General features: G+C 32.1%; 1 protein-coding gene across 1 annotated transcript; it reads right to left on the minus strand.

Moving 5' to 3' along the window:
- Window positions 1–1001: 1001 nt before the first annotated feature.
- On the minus strand, window positions 1002–2932 carry LOC145051618 (triacylglycerol lipase 2-like). Its single transcript, XM_078999499.1, has 8 exons — window positions 2631–2932; window positions 2406–2546; window positions 2217–2327; window positions 1958–2101; window positions 1836–1876; window positions 1681–1760; window positions 1501–1596; window positions 1002–1410 (listed from the first exon to the last, which is right to left on the minus strand). The coding sequence occupies exons 1-8, from the start codon at window positions 2925–2927 to the stop codon at window positions 1088–1090; spliced, it is 1233 nt and encodes a 410-aa protein (XP_078855625.1). The 5' UTR covers window positions 2928–2932; the 3' UTR covers window positions 1002–1087.
- Window positions 2933–13986: the final 11054 nt, after the last annotated feature.

Genomic DNA, 13986 nt, shown 5'->3' on the forward strand with positions numbered 1-13986 from the left:
CAAAAGATTTTAGCTATTTTTATATACTCCTGCAGTTATTATATCATTATCGTGGATTTTATCATTCCTGCTCTCTACAATATACAAACTACAAAACGTCCGAAAAATTCTACTTTTATTAGCCTAAATTCAAGAAGAGGACAAAGTTATTGATTACATCAACATTACCTCCTCTGGTTTTAAGGATTGCATTCACTCCACATCTTCCTTGCAAACCCCTCACACCAACTATATCCTCCCCGCTATTTCTTTCCATTTTTGCTTTCTAAAATATGAATATTATCAAATGGTTGAAGAAGGTGATTTCTCAAAAGAAAAAATTGTTCAAGAAGGTGATTTCTCGAAAGAAGAGCTCTAACATTCAGCCTCAAGATTGTGATGAACATCCTATGCGTTCGGTTGTCGTTCACTGTGATGATCTATTTGTTTCTGCTAAGCATCCATACACTGAATTTGATTATGTTAATTTTATGGTCACCGGATATAATTTTGCTGCTCATAGTTACTCCTACACAAGAACAAACATTTTTCTATGAAACATCGAAAAATGAATAGATTGAAGATGCGTGTTTTTCTACAATGTATTTTTTTTTTCTCTAGGTTTGTTTTTTTGTTTATGTCTTTGACTACATTGTTCTTTTATTCAAATAAACAACACCAATGACATTTGCTTAAATCATTTATCATTTAGTACAAATGGAATAAACCGTTCGGTCTTGTTTACAATGATTAACGATGCGTTTGGACTTGTGCTCTTTCATGTGATTATTGCAACTTTTGGGGGACAAATTTATAATCAAAAAATAACCTTTAATCAAAGTTGTCATATAATGGGATAATGTTATATTTAAAAAGTTCTGGTTTATTTATATTCGAACTCATCTTTTGCATATATTTTGCGATTCAGAATTATAATTGGCTGTTATCCTAGAACGAAAGTATATATCAAGTTAAACAATCCCACCTCTAAAAATTAAAACTACCCCATTTCAAATTAATTTCACAATCAAATAATGGTACAAATTATGAAATTAAGAACAAATGAACTCGAAATTACACACGTTTGAACAACAAACAAAGATTCAAATCAAGCGTGGACCTTGAAGAAGGCCATAAGAGGTTCATACACAACTTGTCTAGCATTTGTACCCATAACAGGATCAGCATGAGCATAATCCTTCCTAAATTGAACCACAATCTTGTTCTTATCATGATCCTTGAGTATTTTCAGCAAATGCTTAACATCTTCAACATCAGAAAGCGAGTCAGCACCACCATGGCCCAGGAAAAGCGGAAGGTTCTTAGGTATGTTGGCTATGTTGTAAACTGGAGGTGTTGACTTCCCATATCGCCTCCTGTTTTGTCCCCCATCCTTATAATCGTACATACTAATTGTTCCTTCTCTTATCACTGTCAAAAACTCGATCCATAAATAAAGATCATTTCATGCATGTTGATAATATCACAATACAATCAACGAATATAAAATAGAAAACCTACTTTGAGCTATATGAATCAAGTTCTTCGTGGAGCTTGACTGAGGCTCATGGTCTAGAAAAACGTCGACTATCGAAGGCTTCAAGCAACAGTTTTTGCCTAAACCCATAAAAGACTCGATTTTTAGTTCTTTAATCTTACTATTTTCGAATCCAAAACTTGTTTTTTATTCATTTATGATACCTGTGAATGAATTCAACAAGTTGGTACAATCGATGAGTGGATTCACGCATATTTTCTTGAGAAGCTTGGTTACAGCATCCCTGGTTACATAAACAAAGATCTATGTGAACAAATATGCAACAAGCGTTAAACATTCGCAAATCACCAAAGCTTACCCTTTTGGATTAAACTCATGAAGTCCCAGCCATCTTAAAGTCTGTTATACAGAAAACAGTCAGAATATTACTATAAAAGGTTATTAAATTTTGATAAAATATTCAAGATTTGGAGTCTTTACTTCAGCTAGGAAGTTTTCAGCAGCAGTTCTGCCTAATGGGGACGTGATCTGACCTACATAAGCAATGGGACTAAGCAATGCAGCTGATCTTGTCATGCTTACAAGCTCTCCTTTTGAAAATGCAGCCATTCCCATCAAAGTTCCCTAAAAAATTAATAAGCAAAAATTAAATACAAAAAATTACACCATGGTTATATCATATATGTAATTACTATAATAATTAGATAACATTAATGTTATATAAAGATTGAGCTCTCACCAACGAGTGACCAACATAATGCAGTTTCTGGCCTGTTTGACGATGAACATATTGAAATGTAGCTGGAAGATCGTATGCTGCTAACTCATCCCATGTCCAGTCCCAATAAGCCTAGATTTCATTTTTAGTAACACTTTCAATAGAAATAACTGTCGCAAAAAGATATTTATGTACTTATTGGCAACTAACCTCACTATCAGGATTGAGAGATACATGACCACGACTATATTTGGTTCCTCGTGAACTAACAAGCCATACATCAAATCCATTGTCGGCTAAAACCAAAGCTAATGATTGATCTGGAGGGCTCAACAGCCATGTTATAGCATCCTGACTCGTAAGAAAGATTAAGATTAAAGGAAACAAAAATTGATATATGAATGTAATTAATGGAAGGAGTGATTAATTACTAACCATTAGAAGACCATGTTGCAAAAGAACAGGGATCCTATTGCCTTTTTTGCCACCTACGCGTCCTAATGGTATTCTTTGTAAGCTTAGTATGTAACCATCTTTTGTTGTCACTTTGTGTTCTTCACAAGTGTAGCCACGTGGCTGCACCATTGACTGACAGATGCCATCGGCATTTGAAGCAGATAAAACTGCAGATGTAGATGTTTCGTTCCATGAGAAGTGTGATCGGTTTGCTAAAGCAGAAGGATAAAGGAGAATGAAGAAACATGTAATTATGAAAACCAAACTGTTGGCCATCTTAAGTAACGGTTAATTTCTTGCTTGTGACTGAAAGTGGAACGATGTTACATATTTTTTATAGAGAAAGGAGAATCATAGAAACAAAATTGAGCATATATTCATATAAAAATTAAGAAGACAAAAAGATTTTTTTGAAGGTCTCTATGATTGTATTTGTGTAATTTTTTATGCAATCAAAGGAGTTGGATCATGGAATCTTCCCAAGTCCTGTGGCTAGAATAATTTGTAGTATTCATCGAACCTATACGAAAGCATGGATCCAAAAGTTTAGAGGATATCTAAACCCAAAGAGAACACAATTCCTTGTTCTATCTTGTTCTTGCTTTAAAATATCTACCTACACATGCATTCGTCTAGATCGTCTTTAAAGTGAGAAACTTTCTTTAAGATAACATGAAGGTACTTCAATAATGCACTGGTATTGTCCCATCTATCAGTGACAGATAAGTAGATGAACAGCTAAGATTAATTTCTCCCATCAAATATGTTTTCATGGCTGCTCTCAATCGTGTTAGATGGCAGCAGTCAGTCAAGAATCATACAAGGGGCAGTTGGACCTTGTTATATTTTAGTTTCTCAATTATCATGCGTAGCTAGCCTTTAATTTTCCGTTTTGGTTGATTGAATAACTGAGTTTTAGGATCAAGCGCTTGGGGTTTTCGGGTGTAGATTTATCTTTGACCGAGAAATCAATAATATATACCTTCGATTGGTTTATCGTTTGCCTACATTCTCCCACATTAAATTAAATAACATATTGTTGATCGTTGAAAATAACTAGGACCAAGTAATTGCGATGTGAATTATCAATAGTTTAAGACAAAACTTCATATGTGCTTTTCAGAAAGTTTAGTCCTTAAAGTTCAAAAAACTTTATAGATGATCCATATGGTTTCAAAAGTTTTAACAAACGGTCTTTTTTGCTAACTTCGTTAGTTTTTGGTCGTTAACTATTATTTGATTATAAATATCTGAAGGGCATTTCCTCCATTTCACCAACACAAGGACCATTTATATGTTTTTTCTTATTAAAAAAAAAGAAAAAAGAAATATATTAAACCTAACCCCCAACCCGTTTTCTTCCTCACCAGACCTATCTCCGCCCCTACCCTTCATCTTCATCCTTAGTTACAAGAAATCGAGAGTTTGGTGTTTCGATTAACATCCTATGAACCATCCCATTAACATCCTTGACCGCATAATCAATCTTGAAGATATCAATTTCGCAAGCAACGAACTCGAGAGCAGTTTCGAGAAAACGAAGGGCTCCGAAGAAATCGTGTGTACGTATGTGAATTCAGAACTAAACCAACTCCCTAGTGGGTGAAAGTCCTCTACACTTTTTTGTGTGCGTGTTGACTCTTGTTCTTCCCGTGACTACAAGGCACCATCTCCTTCGTTCCAATCAGGTGTGTATCTGTTCAAGATTTGATTTGCAGGTGTGTTAATTTGATATGCTCACGTTTTGATTGCATTTGTCTGGTGGAAGCATTATGTTAGAAACAATTTTTTTGATTTCAGTATGTCAATATTGATTTTTGATCAAACTTGATTCTGATGTTAACAAAGAGTGGGGTTCAACCAGGGGCAGAAAACAACCATTACAACTAGGGGGGTTGAAACCTAAATTCTAAAACAAAAATAAACCATATAATGTAATATGGTTCAAAGATACATCAAACAATTAAGACAAGATAACTATTAAGATATATTATTACATTGTTAATCAAAGTAGAACTTATTTTCTAGTTTATTATGTAATCGTATTTTAAAACAAAACCATACAAATACATAGAATATTGATTTTGTATTTTTTGACATGGTATATTTTATATCACTTAAAATAAACAAATATTATTTGTTTATATATGGAAATGTTTGTTGTTAATGAAATTATTTCAGTTTTTACTTAGCGGATTATTTGGATGTGAATTCATTAAATAAAGATGATTATACATAAAAAAGTTGTAAATATATAATTTAAATCCTCAAATAAAATAATAAAAGAAAACTAAGGTAACTCGTTTCATTACCTATCTTATTTGATTCACTAAATTCAACCACATTATTAATTTCATTAATTATATATCCTTTTCATTGTAATCTAAAACCTCATTTAAAATTGATATACTCTTATCTAAAAGTAATGACAAGGTCAATAGCATGTGAGTGGGATGAGTTATGTAATATATTTTCTAGAGTATCTGAGAATTATTATGATTAACAGTAGATGGAAAAGAGTTTTATACAAAATAAATTGTTTAATATATATATATATATATATATATATATATATATATATATATATATATATAAGGATAAAAAGCTGGGGGGCCATGGCCTCCCCCAGCCCCTCTTGTGTTCCGCCACTGGGTTCAACTAGAATAATTGGCATCATAATGGAATCAGAGGTTTCATGTGCTTGAACTTCAATAAGATTTGATGGTTTTGATTTCCATTCTCGCTTGATTGTACCGACAGGAATCTGTGAATCCTGTGATGGCATAAGAATTAGATTTGAAGTAGATAAATGAACATAAGGGGCAAAGGTAGTTTTCTCAGAAAATGGAAAACCAAGGACACAATTCCAATAAAATGGTTTGGATTTATTTAAGAAGACATGCTCCTTTTATTCCTTCTTCTTCTTTCTTTAGGTGATGATATTCACAGGTGGTAAATGGTAATGAAAATGATAAAGGGGGTTTGGTGTTCATGAAAAAGATGTTGACGAGTTGTGTTTATTGGTGGTGCTCGTGGTGCATCGTGGCTATGGGCGTTGGTGGCGAGCGATGGTGGTGCTGGTGGTAGACTGTGATGGTATACTTTTAACTGTCTCTCTCTCTCTCTCTCATGTGGGTTTCGCTTTGTTCATTTGAATTTATTCATTTTTTAAGATATATATATATATATATATATATATATATATATATATATATATAGAGAGAGAGAGAGAGAGAGAGAGAGAGTTAAATAATATTTTTTTCTTTTTTTTTAAATAAGACAAAACATCATAAATGGTCACTAGTAGTGAAATAACGAAAATGTCCTCCGAATATTATAATCAAATAATAGTTAATAGCCAAAATCTAACAGAGTTAGCTCAAATGACCGTTTTGCTAAATTTTTTGAAACCATAGGGACCATCTGTGAGGTTTTTTGAACTTAGGGACCAAACTTCAGATTTTTAAAAACCACAACGACCAATTGAAAACAAAAAAAAATTGATAATGAGAGAATGAATTTAGGTCACTCATTTCGAATATGTTGTTTAAGCGCACCGGCATACATGTCCAACAGAACATATCATAATATATAAATATATATGAATACGTATATTTATATATGAATACGTATAGCGTAAGTGATTATTCATATATTAATATGGCGGCGGTGGTTGGTTGCGAAGGTGGCTGTAGTTGGTGGTGGTTGGTGACGAAGGTTGGCGGAGGTGGCGGTGGTGGGTGGTAGCAGAGAGGAGGTGGTCGATTTATGTATGAATACACTTATATTTATATTCGTATATGCATATTATTCATCATCCGTCGTGCTCGTGCGATGGAGTATATTGCGGCAAATAGAAATGATTGACTGAGAATAATTCTCTCATTCTTTTTCCGTAGATTGTTGTTTGTTTGTTTGTTTTGTTTGTTTTTTTCTAGTTATTTAAATCTTAGGTTTTTTATGTAATCATTTTAAGAGTGGTTCGCGAGAAAATATCGGTTCGCAAAAGAGTCTAACCGTGTGTGTGTATATATATATATATATATATATATATATATATATATATATATATATATATATATATATATTAAGGCTATGTTTAGCGTATTAACTAAAAAGCTGGATGTTAGCTGAAAAGTTAGTTGTTATATAAAAAATCAGTTATAAAGATAAATGTTAGCTTATAAGCCGGTTGATAAAAATGATATTAATTTGATAAAAAGTGGTTGATAAGCAACTTGAAAGATATAAAATGACATAAAAATATATTTTGAATAATATGTTTTCTTATAACCAATTGTGTACCTATCTTTCATAGTTCACTTTTTTGTATCATGTCAGTTTTCAACTCACCCTCATTTCACTCTTCAAAACTCAGGAAATGATCGTTTTTCACTTTGTTGGCATAGGTGTCCAAGGTCATAACTAAATTAGTCAAAGATCATAACTAAATTGATACAACTTTATGGAATAAAAGCAAATTTCTTTTTGGGTTGCCCTCATAACCAAATATAGCTATAAATGATATTAAGAGAGTGAGTAAATAATTTATTAATTTATTATACGATTAATAAATTAACTAGAAATTAATAAGAAATTGTTAGATTAATTAATATTTATCAAAATTAATTTGAAATTAATTCGGGATTAATTAAAAATAATTAAAAGTGAAAAAGTTGAAATGTAATTGTTCATACTTAAGCAATGAAGACAATTCTAGAACCCTCCATAGGCTTGGATGGTTTTGGAGGGGTTTCTAGAGTTTTTGGAAGCATCCTCGAGCTGATAAGGATAACTGCCTTGAATAGATTAAATCTGATATTTAATTATTCAAATCATGGTTTATCCTTGTGATCCCTTAGCTATAAATAGGATCTTTTGGCTCCTAAATTTCGTGGTTCTTACCTCTCATAAGGTGAGGAACGAATTTCTCCTCCTCCCTCCTCTCTCCTCTTGATTTTTAGGGTTTCGAGGGTTTTGGGTGTGAGTCACTAGAAGCAGCGATAATTTTGTTGTTATCTATCTGAAGCAGATATGAGGATTCTGAAGTGTTATATACAATTATAACATATAGGTATGTTATACAATCCATTGATTTATATTATACCTAGGGTTAATGATAGTTTTAATAGTATATTGTTATAATGTGTAAAGACATAGATACATAAGTAGCATGTGTCTATAATTAGATTTTATGATGATTCCCCTATGCAAATATGTTTAATGTAACCTATAAAACTCATTGGTGATTAACATAAGAGAATCCCAGTCACAAATATAAGAGCATAATCTGTGATTAACACATTTTTCAATGAATCTCAAGAGATCTAGGTGTTTCATTGTGATTGAAATTGGTAAAATTCTTTACCTACCTAAAATAAATTCACAATTTGATTACGACATCCCTCTTCAGAGTTTGAATCGATAATATGGATCCTAGCCTTAATTTAAAATTGGGTCAATAATTAAGGATTTAATCAACTTCTTTAAAATTTCTCTCTTAGGTTAAATGGAAATCCTCTCCCACCTCCACGCACACTTTCATTCTCCATCGAGAATAACTCATTTTCTATAGAATCTTCCTCCATCGGAAAGATGTCCTCGATGAGCATATCCTTCAAATCAATAATCTTTTTCAACTTTGAATAAGTTGTTATTCCCATATACATGTACATTTGTTAGATAACGTTTCTTGCATCATTATCTTTATGTCCTCGATGTTTCAAAAATGATCTTTTGTAAATGTGTGAATATATGAAATGAACTTGCAAATGAGTGAAATATTTCACCAACGGCAAGGCAAGAGTGATTTGAAAAGCGTCAAAAGTTCCTAATTGCATTCAAGCTAAAGGAAAAGATTTTGTATGTACTCAATGAGAGCTACATAGACAAACACGAGAATCTCAATATTGTCCTTGACAAGGGTCTTGGTATAGATCTCGTGCTTGGATCTCTTACTAGTTGTTATGATAATTTCAAATTAATAATATAGAGAAAACATTGATGGTTTTCTTAAACTTTCTCTAAACTAAGAAACCAGAAATGAAATTAGATTTCTTATCTAGTACTAATTATCACCTTTTTTGGATCTTGGTGGAAAGAAGAGGAAACATTCAAGTCCTAAATGGAAAGAAAGTTTAGGTCGAAACTTCCGATTATGAGGAAATGAAATTGGTGTATCCTTTATTCTACACAACCATGATTCAAAAGAGGCAACTATCAATTAATGCAATGACAAGGATCATAGGAAACAAAGTTTCCCTATGTACTTAAAGATGGTAAATTCAAATGTTTGAATCTACATAAAGTACTTCAGTAATTAAACTCCATGATACTTCCAATTCATGGATCCTTGATAAGTAATGTAAGGCATTAAAGGATCTAATGGAAAGGAAGAAGTTTTCAAGCATCGAGAGCTAAACCTAATCATTGGAATGGACAAGTGTCGCATGTCTTGATGATTAAGGATTATGAGCATGTTCTTCGTAATGGAGTTGGGTATCTAATTGTTTGCTATTACTCTTCGAAGATATCTAGAAACCAAATTTTATTTTATTGGTTGTATAAACATGAATATGAATTTCATTTGATAAAAGAAAGATAATATTTTAGTTTATAAAGATGGTTGTTATATGTTTAAAACATCTTCTTGCAATTGGCATTCATGAAATTGTTTTTGTGTTTCTAATAATAGGAAGGTAACTTTAATATTGATTCCTCTAATACTTTAGATAAGAATGTGCTTATGGGATAATCTCTTTGGCCACATAAGTAACAATCGCATCATCAAGCTTCAATTGGACCAAGCATTGAATCATTCAATTATGGGTTGGATGATGTATGCGAGTCTTGTTTGTTGGCAGGATGACTAAATCGACATTCACATGGATGTGTGAATAAAGTGAAGGGTTGTTGGATCTTATACGCATTGGTGTGTGTAGACTTATCAGATCCACCAAAAGGGACGACATATACTACTACATCATGTTTTTATAACCTCAACATAGGTGATTATGTTTATATGATTAATCATGAGTGTAACACTCTAAATATCTCAAGAGTATCAGAACAAAGTAGGGAATCGATTTGGCAGTAAGATAAAGGGTTTTCCAATCTGAAAGGAAAGGAAAATGCCTTAGTATCAAGTTCTACGATCATCTTAGAGTTTGTGGAATGGTTTTCATAATTGGTTTCTCTAAGGACACCAAAATGTAATGATGTTTCTAAAAGGAGAATCAAATGTTATATGATTCAATATATGATAAGTCGTGCTTCGCTACCGATTACATTTTATGGAATATACACTTCAAATAGACGAGCAAGTTTTTAACCTTGTAACTAACTAATTAGGTTTGAAGACACCTCATAAAATGTGGAGTTAGAAAGTTCCCTCACATTTAGCTATAGTATTGTGAGGTTTTTTGTTAGACAATGACCAACATGAATCGAGATCTAAGAAGTGTTACTTTGTTGGGTATTCACTATACACTTTTGATATTTTTTTAAAACCCATGAGAATGTGGTGCTTATAGCTCAGAAGGAGTGTTCCTTTAGAGAAGAACACATACATATCAAGAAGCCAGTGGGAGTCATATTGACCTTGACAAAATTAAAGATATAACCGAAAAATGAACCTATAGTTTGAACTAGCTCTCTACTTGAGGTTGATATACCAGTTGATTCAAATAACATTACCTTACCTCTTCATAGATCTAGTAGAGTTAGTGCACCTTCCAAGTTTCATGAGTTTCATCTCTAACTGTAGAAGGAGACACATTGACTAGTAGTAACACACTGATCAATTTAGATATGTCTAATAGCTACTAGGATGCAATGACGAACTTTTAGGCTGCCAATGAGAAGGACATACGGATAGCAGAATTCAGTCCATAAAGGATAACCAAGTTTGGAATTGGTTGATCTGAAACCTATTCTTATGATAGTGGTTTGCAATTAGATCTCCGATATGAAGATTTACATGGATAGGAATGTACACACATTTAAAGCTAGTATGGTGGAAAAGAGATTCGTTCAAACTCATGAAATTGATTATGAGGAAAAAATTTCACCGGTCGTTGAGAAAAGGTCTATTTAAGTATTTGTTGCCATTGTTTCCTTCTTTATAAGATATAGTAAAATGGATTTTTAAACGAATTTACTTAACGCAAAAATTTTAAAGGATGTATGACACGTCCTAAAAGGATTTAACCATACAATGTATCCAAACAAGGTGTGTAAGCTTTTGAAATATGTTTATAGATTTAGAAAAGCATTGTGTAGCAAGGAATTTGTGCTTTCATGAGAAGAGTGAAATATTATTGTCTTTCTAGAAGTGAGTCTTGAGTACATTTAAAAGCTAGTGGAAGTGTCATTGTCTTCCTATTATTGCATGTTGATGACAATATTGCTCATAGGAAACATTGTCCTTAAGTTGCAAAGAGCGAAATCTTAGGAATTGTTTTGTTGTGATGGACATGGGGAAGCGACATTGATACATGGACTTCAGATCTAAGAGTTGAGTTCGAAATGCTTAATAAAATTCAGTCAAAGCACATATATGAATAATGTTTCAAAAAGTTTCAACATGGAAAATTCCACAAAACGAATTGTTCATATGAATCTTAGCAAGGACTTGAGAGAATCTCAAGTTTTGTTTTAATCATGAAAATGATAGGATGATTCAAGTCCCATATGCTTTAGATATAGGATGGTTAATGAATTGTGCTTATTCTGATGTCTCAGATGTTTTGATCATTGTGAGGTTGTATCATAAATTTGTTCGACTAAATTGCTAGAAAACTGTCAAAGACATTACGAGGTATTCGAGAAATACCAAGGAATGGTTGCTTGTAGACAGTAGAGAACGTAATTGGGAAGAGTTATAATAACACAGGTTTTAGAGACGAATATGTCTCAAAGTCTAAATAGAAATTCATCTTGAATGGAAGTGTGATAACATGGAAGTTTTCATGTAGGAGATGGTGGTAGACTTAATGATATGAGTCAGATTACAAAAGAAGTATCCAAGGGGCGTACTTGGACTAGGAAACTTCATTGTTAACCTTGGAATTGTTTTGAGTAACAAATTGCCATTATAAATACTTTTTGAAGGTGTGTTCGCGTCGACTAATGATCCTTAAGAACACAAAAGGTCAGTGCATAAAAGGAGGAAATTCAACTACATCCAAAAAATGGTTAGGATGGAGTCCTAATTGTGAAGTGAATACCCTTCTGTTGATTTCTTCCCAATAGTGATGACCAAAAGAGAACACTATATACATGCTAATGGAATTAGCATGAGAAATGATTGACAAGATTAGTTGTTAATTCGATTACCCCAAAGCATTTATACAATCAATAAATATTTAATTATATTGTGATTAAATAATAAAATTTACTTATATTCAAAGAGTATGATACCATAAACAATTAGTTTATTATTGCGTTTCATTTTCCATGTTTCTTCCTGAGTAATTAATTTACTCAAAACTCCACAATTGTTAGTACTCTTGGAAGTTAGTACTGAATTAATATTGTCATGGAGTATTAGTAGATTGTCCATAGTGATTGTACATGGGATAAAGATTTTTGTTATACTCATCAGTGCTTAAACAGGGATTTTAAGTATTAGATAAACTCGTGCTTCGAAATTACTTCATGAATTTAATTACGAGTAATTCTAAGGTGATAGTATATTCTATTCTTCTAGAAGAGATACATAAGTTATATTTTGCAAGTCTATTGTGCATTGGTATTACGTAAACGCATTCGCAACTTGATGTTATAAAATGTAATTCCATGTATGGCATGCTTAGTTAATGTTGTAATTTTGTAGTCAAAGTTTATTTGTTCCTTTTTCCTTAACATAAAAAGCGATATCGTTGGGCCCCTCAGTGATTTGATGTTGACATTCATGTGTAAGGCCTTGTCCAAACTAAATTGACATGTTCAATTGGTAGTCAGATTTTAGTCATCATAAATCAGAAATCGAGAAACAGAATCTTGGACTATGATATTGAGTTATATCCATGTCTAATATCCATACGATATCTTGTAGAACGAACGGATAGTTGATCACTTATTTTAGGCTCAACGTTTGATATAATTCAGAGTTCGGCAATGGCTTTCGAAAGCACTCTTTGTTGGTTATTCAAATTCAATATTTGCAATTGTAGTTGATGATTTATCCAATTGGGAGACTATTGGAATAGGTTTTCAAGGTCATAACTAAATTGGTATAACTTTATGGAATAAAGGCAAAGTCCTTTTTGTGTTGTCCTCGTAACCTGATTTAGCAAAAAATTATATTAAGAGATTGAGTAAATGATTTATTAATTTATTTCATGATTAATAAATTAATTAGGAATTAATAATAAATGGTTGTACTTAATTAGTTATTAATCTAAAATTAATTTGGGATTAACTGGAATTAACTAAAGGTGCAAGGGTTGAATTGTAATTGTTAGTATCTAAGCAAGGAATGCAATTCTAGAACCCTCCATATACTTGGACAGATTTGGAGGGGTTTCTAGGGTTTCTAGAAGCCCCATAGAGCTGATAAGGATAACTGTATTGAATACATTAAATCTAATAATTAGTTATTCAAATCAGAGTTTATCCATGTGATCACCTAGGTATAAATAGGACCCCTTCACTCCTAAATTCCATGGCTCTTACCTCTCATAAGGTGGGGAACAAATTTCTCCTCCTCCTTCCCCTATCTCTTGTTTTCTAGGGTTTCTAGGGTTTTGTGTGTAAACCATTAGAGGGAGTAATAATTTTGGTGCTATCTTTCAGAAGTAGATATGAGGATTTTGAAGTGTTATATACGATTATAACACAAAGGTATGTATTCCAATCCATTGATTTCGATTATACCTAGGGTTCATGATAGTTTCAACAATATATTGTTATAATGTGTAAATAGATAGATTCATAGGTTACATGTGCCCATAATTAGATTTTATGATGATTCCATTGAGAAAATATGTTTAACGTAACCTATAAAACTCATTCACTTTCTTAAAAAATTAAATTAATTTAATTTTAAAGATTATAACTCAAAAAATAAATAGAAATAATTAAAAAATGATTAATATAAACACAAAAGTTAATAAAAACAAAAATACTTCATTACTTAAAAATAAATATTACATAATAAAACCTAGAAAACATAGTTAAAAATTACATAATAAAAATAATAAATCCTTTTTAAAAGCTACATTACTCCGAATCGTCATCCTTGTTATCTAAATCCTCACCCAAGTCCTCGACGAACATATCTGAATATTTATCTGATTCTCCAAACAAATCATCGTGTCAATATTCGACATTT

The sequence above is a fragment of the Lactuca serriola genome, chromosome 5 (assembly GCF_051521515.1).
Source record: "Lactuca serriola cultivar US96UC23 chromosome 5, Lser_US96UC23_V15, whole genome shotgun sequence".
NCBI classification, from domain to species: Eukaryota; Viridiplantae; Streptophyta; class Magnoliopsida; order Asterales; family Asteraceae; genus Lactuca; species Lactuca serriola.

Coding starts and splice junctions, on each gene's coding strand:
- LOC145051618 (XM_078999499.1), bottom strand. CDS start 2,927: ATGGCCAACAGTTTGGTTTTCATAATTACATGTTTCTTCATTCTCCTT. Junction 2,547..2,630: donor TGCAACATGGTCTTCTAATG/GTTAGTAATTAA, acceptor CTTACGAGTCAG/GATGCTATAACATGGCTGTT. Junction 1,411..1,500: donor CTTGATTCATATAGCTCAAA/GTAGGTTTTCTA, acceptor AGTTTTTGACAG/TGATAAGAGAAGGAACAATT.